This window comes from Xyrauchen texanus, chromosome 21, assembly GCF_025860055.1.
Source record: "Xyrauchen texanus isolate HMW12.3.18 chromosome 21, RBS_HiC_50CHRs, whole genome shotgun sequence".
In the NCBI taxonomy this organism is placed as follows: Eukaryota; Metazoa; Chordata; class Actinopteri; order Cypriniformes; family Catostomidae; genus Xyrauchen; species Xyrauchen texanus.
Window position 1 is genome coordinate 22,240,294 of NC_068296.1, and position 12,031 is coordinate 22,252,324.

The 12,031-nt window shown below is 37.5% G+C and overlaps 1 protein-coding gene across 1 annotated transcript; it reads right to left on the reverse strand.

Moving 5' to 3' along the window:
* Positions 1-4,642: 4,642 nt before the first annotated feature.
* Positions 4,643-12,030, reverse strand: LOC127661885 (wee1-like protein kinase 2). The gene is made up of 12 exons (XM_052152837.1): positions 11,830-12,030; positions 11,002-11,260; positions 8,968-9,164; positions 8,825-8,879; positions 8,544-8,713; positions 8,144-8,265; positions 6,755-6,901; positions 6,538-6,639; positions 6,344-6,429; positions 5,989-6,159; positions 5,304-5,452; positions 4,643-4,919 (listed from the first exon to the last, which is right to left on the reverse strand). The coding sequence occupies exons 2-12, from the start codon at positions 11,254-11,256 to the stop codon at positions 4,784-4,786; spliced, it is 1,590 nt and encodes a 529-aa protein (XP_052008797.1). The 5' UTR covers positions 11,257-11,260; positions 11,830-12,030; the 3' UTR covers positions 4,643-4,783.
* Between the last annotated feature and the right edge of the window lies 1 nt (position 12,031).

Genomic DNA, 12,031 nt, shown 5'->3' on the forward strand with positions numbered 1-12,031 from the left:
AATATCTGCACACTGTAAGAGATCCAAAACAGAGACGGATCCTCACCAAATACAGACTCGGTGATTCACAGTCTGGCCATAGAAAAAGGCCGACACAGACAAACATGGCTTCCAAAGGAAGAACGAGTCTGTGCTCACTGTGACACGGGAGAGGTCGAGACAGAGACACACTTTCTCACAGAGGTGAGAGAGATACCTCCACAAATTCTCAAACCTTGTGCCACAGTTTTCCAGTTTGGCAGAAACCGATCAGATGCTGGTGTTACTGGGGGAGGACCACCAGTTGCAGCACAATCCATTTCATAAACCAATTACTGCCTTAATGTACTTCGTTCAGTTTTTTTTTTTTATGCTCATAATGTCTTGTTAAATGCTTATTTTATTTTATATTGTATAATGTATATTGTTATTATAGTTTTTATTTTATTAATTACCTGGCACCTTTTTTTATTCTATTTTTATTGTTATTTGTTATTGTTTTATTATTATTATTTCTCTTGTCATTATCTGTTTTGTGAATTAATGCTTTGGCAATATTGTTTATGCAGGGTTGGTGAGTAAAGGAATACATGTAATGGGATTACATATCTAAAATACAAAATATAAGTAACTGTATTCCACTACAGTTACAATATAAATAATTGGTAATTAGAATACAGTTGCATTCAAAATGTATTTTGATTCCTGAAGAGATTACTTTCATTTCATATTTTCTCCTTTCAGATGGAAACATTCATACATATAAATGATGCAATCCAAAGTGCATTTGAACAGCGGTGAAACACTTTCTTCTGAAGTGTTACATTCATAAGAGCAGACAGAAAAGTAAGTTTGAAGTAAGTTTGGAGCAGAAGAAATAGAAATAAACCTTGTGTAAATTGTCAGCTTTACGTTAAGCTAAAATTCTGTTTCTAGCCATTTTACATGCACATGTTACCAGCACGATCATATTTTTTTATATCAAGAAAATTCACATTGGATCATAATCTCTTCTTTTCTAGTAAGACCTTTGATATTGGGGCAAAAATCATATTAATGGTGGACACTCTAAACAGTGCACTATATAGTGGATAGGGGGCGGTTTCAGACACCGCAGTGTTGTGCCTAATTAATAAAGATAACATTTACATTCACAGCGTAATATAAAAATATAAATTCCTGATATCCAGATATACATTTTCACTAGGTAAAATTTTGATTTCATATATCAATAATTTGGAGTGTAATTAATGATATCTAAAGAGACTAGTAACAATTCCATTACAGATATCAGAAATACAAATTGTCACTAGTGAAAACTGAATCTCTGATATCAAAAAAAGTATTTTTTACTAGTAAGAAAAGAATTGTTGATATGTGAAATTGCACTTTCAACTAGTAAGAAACATTTTTGAAATCAATAATTGCATTTTGAATAAGAGTGAATGATATATCGGTGTGAAACTTTAGTGAACATTCTATTATAGATATAACAAAATTATGTTTTTTACTAGTTGAAATCCCATTTTTGATATCAAGAATTCACATTTTTACTAGTGGAAATGTAATTATTTATATCAAGAATTGGCATTTTCACTAGTGAAATTTGAATTGATGACATCAACAGTCCATATCCTGCAAATGAATTCGGCTTGCCATACATCACTGCATATAGGCAATGCTAAGTATCATGATCATGTTTTATATTTAGTAAGAAAGTAGTTGGATTTTTCAAACCGACAGTACCTGACAAATCGTCTTGGTTACGTAAATAATCTTGGTTCCCGGAGACGAAGGGAACGAGACAATGTGTTTACTAACGCATATGGGGTATGAAGACACTCCACATATGCGTTAGGAAATGTAATGTCAAGTGAACTGAAGTAAGGGAACTACAGGTTTTGGGCCAGGTTCGGGTCTGTTTTTCCATAGTAGTCTATAGGGCGAGTTACAAACTGTTCACACGTGCGTCTCGAGGCCACGCACTAGATGGACGTCTTTGGTCGTTGCGCTGCGCCACAACTCATCAATTTTTAGACACTGCATTATGTTTAAAATAACTTTAATATTTATAAACGCATCTCGAGTCACCAGTGTTCCATTTCACCGTTTGTTGCGTTGCATCAAGTTTTTTCAGCTGGTGTCACAAATCAACATTCTGATGAATTTCAAGTTGCAAAGAGGACTTAATGTTACCGTTACATGAGATTCCAGATAGTTTTTCACTTGGCAAAGTTTCAGCGCTTCTTAAACGGTGCGACAAATGGTTAGGCCTACTACGCACATATTTATGGCATTAAACGCATGCATGATTTAAACATTTTAAAGTCCTCTATACTGTTGCAGGAATTCTGTCGCTTATATTAAACCATCAGCTTTGTACACAGCCAGCGTAAACTGAACCTTATCTTTGGAAGCGTTTATGTAAATCAGACGCGGTACTATAGTCCCTCAAATAAACGCGGTGCACCTGTAACGCCGGTTTCACACTGCACGCGTAAGCAGCGCAGGAGCAGTGCGTACAGTGAGCGGAAGCAGGACACGCGCGTTTTGCTTTCATACTGGCAGCGTTTGACGCGCGCGGCGTGTTTACAGACAAAATAGGCTACTCTATAATGGGTAAGTTGGCATTGCTTTATTTCGTTTTCAAATACATTTATATTATATTATTATAATAATATTAATATAATATTATATAACTTTTGGTTCATCTTTGTTTTTGTTGACCGTGTAGTGCGAGTTGTTGATAGAAGGAAGGCCATTGCGCTGTATTTGCTATCACGAAGACTACGGAAAAGACGCAGATTTTGGGTTCACTCCATGAACCGACGAAGGAGAGAATATGGTGCATATTACCATCTTGTCGCCGAACTCCGTCTTGACCGTGACCGACACCTAAACTACTTCAGGATGAATGCAGAGCAAGTGGATCACATTCTTTCCCTGATTGGAGGCCAACTAACAAGGCAAACAACAAACTACAGGCAGTCCATTGAACCCAAGCAGCGACTTGCAGTTACATCTGCTTCTCTTATTTATGTGTGCTTACTGTGTGCAAAATGTAAATAAATGCTTACATTTGTTGTTTCTTGGAGAAAGATTTTTTATTTAGATTGTTGAAATGTCTGATACACATCTAATTTACAAATAGTACCCATCATGAACATCTTAAAGATAATTCATAAACGTGTGTAATAACAAACAGCACAGTTTCTCGAAAATTCAACAAAATCATGCATACTGAATGTGTGCTATAATAACATGTCTATTCTATTTCACTTTCTATATTGAGTTAAGTTTGGGCCAGGGAAAGTTTGTCAAAAACACTTTAAATTACTTACCATCGGCACCAAGAGCTACTGCAACTTCATCCCATGCCTTTTCCTTTGCCTGTGAGTCTTTATAAAGCATATTTCGTGGATCATAAATAACTGAACGTTTCTCAACCTCCACAATGAGACGAGTGTCGTCCATTATTATATTTTCAGGTGCAGTCGACCATGCCACCACGTGCTTTTGTTTATGATTGTCAGCATGACATCCTTATGACAATATATATATCTATATATATCTATATATATATATATATATATATATATATTAGTTATGTGTATATACATTTATACATTAAATTAATCTAACTTAAACTAAACTGGCAGTATAAATTATTTAAACTTGTTTTTGTAGTTTGGGCAACAAGTTTGTTTTTGGACATTTGTTATCTTTTTAAATTGATGAAGGTCATTTGATTGACTGTTTAAAACACAATAGATATCATCAATGCGCTTTTGGTAACTGCTGTGTATTTTTGCCATGATCAGTGCATTGTCACTTTAATTCAGCGTAAGCCGCGCGTCAAAAATAGACAGGACGCCGAAACGATCGCGGCACTGCTGCTCCTGCTACGCGCTGCCGCGCCGCCTCTGCGTGCGGTGTAAATGCTCTAATCTGTTAACATGGGCGCCGAAAAGAATACGCGCTGCTTACGCGTGCAGTGTGAAACCGGCGTAAGACGCAGTTTCCTTGAGCGTGCGCTCTAATATCTCTGCTCACGCTGCTGTAGTCCAGCGAACGAACGGTATTTTACATAAGGCTGACATTTACATGGATTTATAATAGACATCTCAAAATAAATTCATAATTTAGAACTCGGGACCCTTTGGGTTTAGAGGCCCCTGGGCAACGGCCAAAACGCCCTGGTGGTTAATCCGTCGCTGGCAGTGACAGTTCCCCTGGAGCAACAGGTGTATATAGGTGCACACTAATCAAACATTTCATTGGGGTGGTAAAAGTAGTTTCTGAAAGTAAAGTATTCCATCTCATGTCATTATTGCTTTACAGAAGTGTAAATTTAGATATGCGTCCTATTTGAATGACTGACCATTCATTAGACAAAATCCCAAAGTCTTATAATGCAAAAGAGTCAACAGTAGATAAAGTTGATGGTACTGACTGAACAGATACTTTGTAATTGTATAAAACAGCATCACTCAAATTTAAAATCTTTATTTACAGTTAAAAGTTATGTCAAGAAAAATGTGCCATGCTTAACAGTAAATGAAAAGTCAACCTAAAACAATTTGCTGAATCATGCACCACAATTTACTGCGATTAGTGTTCATTCCTGACATGACTGTGTCAGATTCACACACAAAGACAAATATAGGATTTTTACCAGTAGTAACACAGATGCTGTGTAATTAAAAATAAAATACCTCACTTAAATGCATATAGGGAATAGGGGTATGTAGATCTGGTTGGCACAAATAGTACATGACAAATCCAGTGTTAAACTCAGTCAGTGCTAGTCTCCAGGGAAACCAAAGCTTGCAGAGCGGGCTGCACCTCTGCCCACATGCTTCCTCCCAATTCTTGGAAGTGACCCTGGTTGGGATGACTGCCTGGGTGAGAGAGCAGCCAGTCGGGCCTCCTGGAGTTCCCTAAGTAGATATGAAAAAGCAATGCTTAGAATGCAGACATTTTTATTGTAAAAAAAAAAAAGAAAACACAGTATTAGAGAAAGCACAAGTACAATGCTCAATTGTTTTGTGTTGAAACATTGAGAGCAGTGTTATTGTGACTAACTGCTATTAGGTGGCATGACAAAAAAAAAAAAAAAAAAAAAAATTGTTTTTGAAAGTTTCAGCATTTTTGCTCTATATCTGTAATCAGACTTAATGTATATTTACATTAGCCCGTTTTGCAGTTATTAATCCTAATGGATTTACAAATGGGAATACAACAATAAGCAATTAATCCAACAATAGTGCTACAAAATTCAATTAAGTAATAAATTCATACAATAAATATAACCCCTGCCTCACCTCTCCAATACAGCTGTTCTGAACTTTTCCACATTGAGCTCTCTACGCAGCTGCGCAGCCAGTTTCCCAGCCCTCTCTTTGTGCAGTACATTGTGCCGACACAATGCAGATGCAGAAGGTCTTAAAGTAGGATCAGGATCTAACAGCGTCTGTAAAATACAAGTATATAATCTATATTACATGTGTCCCATTTGGATCCATTCAAAACAAAACTACTAAACCATAAGCATATTTCAGAATAGCCAAAAAAAAAACAGTACAAGCACACAATTAAAACTAAACTTATAGTTGTTAAGTGTATGCCCTCTGCTGGATGGATATTGAAGTACGGTCAAAATATAAACTATAATTTTACTTGATCCAAGAACTCTGATTGCAATGTTTATTTCAACCTAACCATACAGTACCTAGTACTGTTCCTTCTAGTAAATAAAAATGTAACTTTCCAAAAGGGCAGAATTTAAGAGGCCTCGTTATGATGCATCACATTGCCGTCAGTGCTGACACACATTGGCGGAACCGGCAATTGGCCTGCACAAGCGCTTGATGGCATAGATGCAACCGTCTAGCCTCTTCACACATCGATGTACCAAAGGCCCTTGAGTGTCTCATCATATCATGTCTGTTTAGGTGTCTCAAATAATTTGGCACTCAAAATATAGTGTGACCCCAGCTTGAATGGTACCTTTATTAGGCTTATAAAGGGTGGTGGTAATTCCTGGGACAGGCTAGGTAGCTGACCCTGCCTAAGGCTGTGCCAGGCATCTCCATTCTGGGGAAGGGGTGGAGCTCCAGCAGCTAAAAACACTGTAAGGCCAAGCCCAAAAATATCTGCTTTAGGAAGATGGGTGTAGTCCTGCAGGTAAGAGAACGCAGAAGAGAGTAGATCACAGCCGGTGACAGTCACAACTACAATTATTTTGTTTCATCATATTTAATGCCAAAGAATATAAGATCGGTGAAGTTCACTGGATGAGAAAGCTATCATTTCATCTCTACATTAAAATGGATGCTCTGAAATATTGAATCTGATGTTTTACCTCTCGCAGAACCTCATAGGCAAGGAAGCGGCTGTCCCCTTCCTCTACCCGAGGACTTGTGATGGAGGTCACATGACCCAAGTCACCTACAAAAACCAAGACAAATCAGGCCCATAAAATTAGCTATTAATGACATTGCTGTTTTATATTGTCAGTCAAACTGAAATATTAATATAATTCAGGTAGAAAGGTACCAATTTTATATAAAACCCCAGAGGAATGGCTTTCATCCTCTTCTTCACTATCTCCCTCTCCACCAGCACTAGAGCTGGGTCGACGGCAGATGAAAACATTACCTGAGAAAAATAAAATGTGGACCATTTGCCAGTCAAAGGGTCTATGTTTTTAAAACAATATAGCAAGAAATAATGCAAGAGATACACACACAAAATAAAGATATATAAAGCTCACTGGGTTTGATATCAAGATGCACCAGGCCTGAGCTGTGGATGTATTTGAGCCCCATGGAGACCTGTAGGAGCAGATCCCTTAGCTCTGGCACACTGAAGAACTCCCCCTGCTCTCCCTTTTCAGCTATAGCATCATGGAGGCTACCTCCTACAAAAAGATATTACGTTTTTCTTAAAAACAAAAAGAAATCATTGTTTTTTGTTTTTTTTCCATTTAGTATTGCCCTTCAGAAGCATAACAGATATTTACATATATCCCACAAGAAATAATAATGCACACAAATCATCCTGTTCAAAAGTGTACATCCATTCCCTTGGTTCTAAACATAGTGTTGCCTTCTTGTGCAATGATTGTTGGCTCCTCCTGTAAATCTCAACATCATCTAGCCAGTGTTGGGAAGAACTCAAATGTACAGAAGATACTGTGAAAACAAAGAAAATGCACCTGGTGGATTTTTCTTAAAGACATTTTCCAGGTTCAATACAGGTTAAGCTTAATAAACAGCATTTTTGGTGTAATATGTGGTGGTTGATAACCACAAAAAATAATTTTGACTGGTTCCTCCTTTTCTTAAAAAAAAAAAAAAGAAAAAGTATAACCACAAGACAAACTTCGTGTGATTACATGAAGTTAGTGTGACCAAATCACTTACTAACCTTTTCTGTGTAAAGTTATAGCCTATTTAACTACTTCATTGCCATAACGATGAAATGTCAACAAACAATAAAACTGTACAATGCCTGTAAAAATTACTATTTAAACAATTTACAGTACAAATACAGGAGTTTTAACAGAAGAATGAATGGACTGTAAGTGCTTTAATAAAATTAAGCTTGCCTTTAAACCCTCAAAAACTTGGCCCCATTTACTTCCATTGTAATTACCTCACTGTCATTTCAATTTATTTATTTATTTTTTTTTTAAAAAGAGGGATGTCGAAATTATTTTCTGTTAATCAACATTATGCTAGAAATTCTGTCAATTTAGCTTCACTTACTGTATATTGAACACAGAATATTCCTTTAAAGAACAGTGGGCTGCTTTACTGTTTAGGACAATGCAGAGACTCATGCACAACTATAAAAAAAACAATTAAAAAAAGACAAGACAAACAATCATTGATCATTTAAGAACCAATATTAAGAACCAAGGGGGTGTAAAATTTTAAACAGGATCATGTGCATATTCAGTTATTTTTTTATGTTGTGGAATATATTCATATTTGTTATGTCAAATACCTTCATCAGGGCAGTACTAAAAAACAAAATGCAATTTTATGATTCATTATTCATTCTGTTTTTTCAGAACGGATTCTGCAAGGGGAGTGCAAAATTATGCAATCAATTTATACACAAGTATATATCTAACTTTTGGGAATTTTTGTCTTACCGTCACAGTACTCATTTTGTATAATCATATGGTCATCCTCAGCCCATGCAGAGTAGTATCGGACAACATGGGGGTGATGTCCCAGCACTGCATGGGCATACACTTCCTTTAAGGCCAGCTGTCTAAAACAATTCAATGTAAAACTCAGAAATATTTAGGACACATTTTAAATTCATTAAATAATGAATAAAGTGATTTGATTATTACCAAGACCTGTCAAGTGTTAACTATTAGAATACGAAATATCATCCAGAACTCTGATTGCAATGTTTATTTCAACCTAAACATACAGTGTAAAGTACTGTTACTTCTAGCAAAAAAAAAATTTACTTTGCCAAAGGGAAGCTATTAAGAGGCCTCATTGTTATGATACATCACATGGCTGTCAGTGCTGACTCACTCATTGGCAGAGCCTGCAATTGGCCTACGTGAGCGCTTGATGGCGTACATGCAACCATCCAGCCTCTTCACACATCGATACACAGCACCAAATTCACCCACGCCAATGCAGCCCAGCTCAAGAAACTCACTCTCATAACGTGACAGCATGCGGGCTGACACTGCTAGCCTCTGAGGGCCGACAGGTGGGAGAGAACACAGATTTCCCAAAGATTTAGGCAGGATTATGGAAGACAATGGTGTTAAAATGAAAGATTTTAGGACAGTTCTTTGAAACCATACCTTCGGTGGGAGAAATAAATACTCATCCTCTGACGAGTTTTGAGTTTCCTTGAATCTGTTGAAATAAATGTACTTCATACAAGCAAATTCAGGTAAAGTAATTCAATAAAGTTTCACAACATGCCATGCAAGTGCTATGTTACCTGTGTCCATCATCGTCGTCATCACTTCTTTGGCTCTTCCTCTTATAGTGCTCACTATTCCTGCGCACTGTGTCTGGTGTAAAAGGGTTGATGTTCACTGAGGGCACACGGTCAAAAGCTGTAGACAGGTGAAGGAATTTTTGACTGCGACATGGCTTGGTGCTGGAGCAGGGCAGGGTTGATTTCGACAGCAAACTCTGGAAGGGGAGAATGTTTATGATATAAACAGTAAATATAATTGTTTGTAAGGTTAACTGAGATTTCAGGCTGCTGCCGCAAATGAAATATGACTGAACTGAATTTTTTTTTAATGGTAATGTAATATTAGTCAGAGTCTTCATTACCATTAAACATTTTTTTTTTTTAATAATTCAAAATGGCTTGGCCATGATACAATACCATTTTACATGGCTAAAGTGCCCAACTACACTATAGAATAAAAAATAAAGAAATGTTAAGTATTATAAACCAATGGTTCTTAACCTTATTGACTCAGAGGCCTCTCTGTTGTCCAAGATAATATTTAAAGCCCCAGAAACTAGTAGTGTCAATAGATGAAACTACTTATCACTATTAATCTCATGATTGAAGATGTTTCAAGGAACTGTCAGTTTATATGTTGTAGACCTACACCTTTATTTACATAATAAATAATAGCCATACATAGGTTAATTGTTTAATTAAAAAAAAACAAAAAAAACCACACTGTAAACTCTGTCTTTGTGGCACTATGAAAGTTTGTTTTGATCGACCAGCTTAGAGTGGGTATTTCTTTAAGACTGCAAGGGAAGCTCAGCTTCCCCTATAATGTCAAAAAAATAATGGTCAAATATGTACTATTGTGTAAACAATTTATTGACTAAAAATGCGTTAGAACACGTTCATCTCGAAGACGAGTTCGTTCAGAATCAGCTACATTACATATAGCAGGTCGGCTGACTCGATTTACTTCATACATTCCCGTAGCGTCAGTGCATTTCCGTGTTGAAGCCGAGCGTCCATTGACTTCAACGGGGCTGCTCTGAACATTTTTTTTCAGTGCTCCGAAAATAGACGGTCATTGGATAAATGCTGCGATTATGTCCCGCCCACGGACGCTCAGCGTCTCTGGGGGTGAATGAGGAGTGGGCTGGCCCGGACTCCGGGCTTCCGCGTGATGATTGGAGGATCTGTCGAAAGACTGCGTCTCCTTTTGATTGACAGCGAATCTGTACTATAAGAAGTCACTGAAGCTATTTCGCGCTCAGTCCCATCGCGGATTTCTCAAATGTAGTCGAAAGATAAACTGCTGCAACCTATTTCTTTATATTTGTTTGGCGAAACTGCTAGTCAATTTGCACAATACATTTCACACAATTATACAGCACATTCCTTGTTTCAGTTTTACCAAGTTTAATATATTTTGTTTTAGAGCGTTCGTTCGTTCGTTCATTCATTCATACAGTAGACTAGGCTAGCGTCGTACGGGTGAAACTGCGCACGATGGCAGACGGTGCTAATACTGTCGACCTGATTTTGGCGAAGCCATTTGAAAGTCTTCCTTACGAGGAAAAAAAATAGAATTAAACAGCAGGGCAGATCAACACCTAAGATTGATTTAGTGCAAAAAATAGGGTAAATAAGTTTATAATGTAGGCCGAAAATGAGCTTCCCCTCTTTGAAAGACCAGCAGCTGCCACTGGCTTAGACCCTCCCCAACAACTATCTGACTGTTTGAGCAACTGCTGATGGGGGATGTATTCAGAAAGCTCTTTTGAAAACAGTGTTTATTTTTGCATTTCCATTCGGTGGCATAGTGTCGCAGAAATGACACACTTCAGCTTTAATATAACTAACTTTAATTTTTAAGTCATTTTGGGGGGCCCCTTGGAAGTTTGCCAAGGCCACCCCAAGCGGGCCTGCCCTGCTATAAACATAAGTGTCCCACTTTATCTGTCCTCACCATACAAGAATTTCACCTACTGTTGCACTTGTGTACATGGTAGTGTGACAATAAAGTGATTTGATTTGATATGAAAGGTACTGCAAGTTTACCTTCGGTGTACTGGGTGAGTCACAAAGCCGAAGTTTTTTCCATGCAGCATAAGGTATGGGAGAGGTGGGAATGGATGGGGAAACTGTAACACTCCTGGGGCGGTGGCGCTGGACCCGGGGTGTTTGACAGGCTGCAGAGGGGCTTCTAAGTGGGACACTCCTTGGCGCCCATTCATCAAAGCTATTGTCACTGCTGTCGTCCTCCCCACTGCTAGAGAAGTTCAAACACTGCTGCATAGCATTCACAGAGGCCATTTCACTGTTCTCAGAATCAAAAAGCAGCACACAGACAAAAATGGGGAATTATTCCATAAGATAAAAGATATGTCTCAAGTGATTCAGGAGGATAACTTTAATAGTGTAAGGACAGCCAGATATTATTTTCTGTAATGTTTGGTTACATGTTGCCAGTTCCATTAATGCATTCTAACATATCAGACAGCCATCAGTGTCAAATACTTAAATTGAATCAATTAATTGAAATCGTCACTATGGTGTTTAAACCCATGACTGGACATGAAAGATATCCTATCCCATCAAAGATAGCCTATCATTCAAATATATATATGTATCAATTGCTGATCAAATTTTAAATATCCGAGGCATGTTTGCCCAAATCCCTGGTTAAATTCTGACCCTGGTCGAGTAATCCCAAAGAGTCCTAAGTAGGCCTTTATATGTCTCCAGGCCTTAATGATCTCTTAAATTTATTGTGAGTAACTGGAATGAGCTATTTAAGGACGCTCTCAAAAAATTGCTCAAGTATCGCTTCTTAATATGTTGTATTGAACAATAAAAAACATTTAAATATAGTATACTCAAACTTACCCTGCTATGAACTCGTGTGCCACCACGTTTGAACTTGGCGCGTGAATGGTAATGAGGCATCCAACAATGGGCGGAGTGGCACGAGCCCTTAATTAACCCTGCTAACCATTTTCACCTCTGCAAAGAAATTTAAACACTCTCAAGATTAAGATTTCTTAATTAATTGAAATAAAAATAGGAATAAAAAAAAGCACAAATTTGA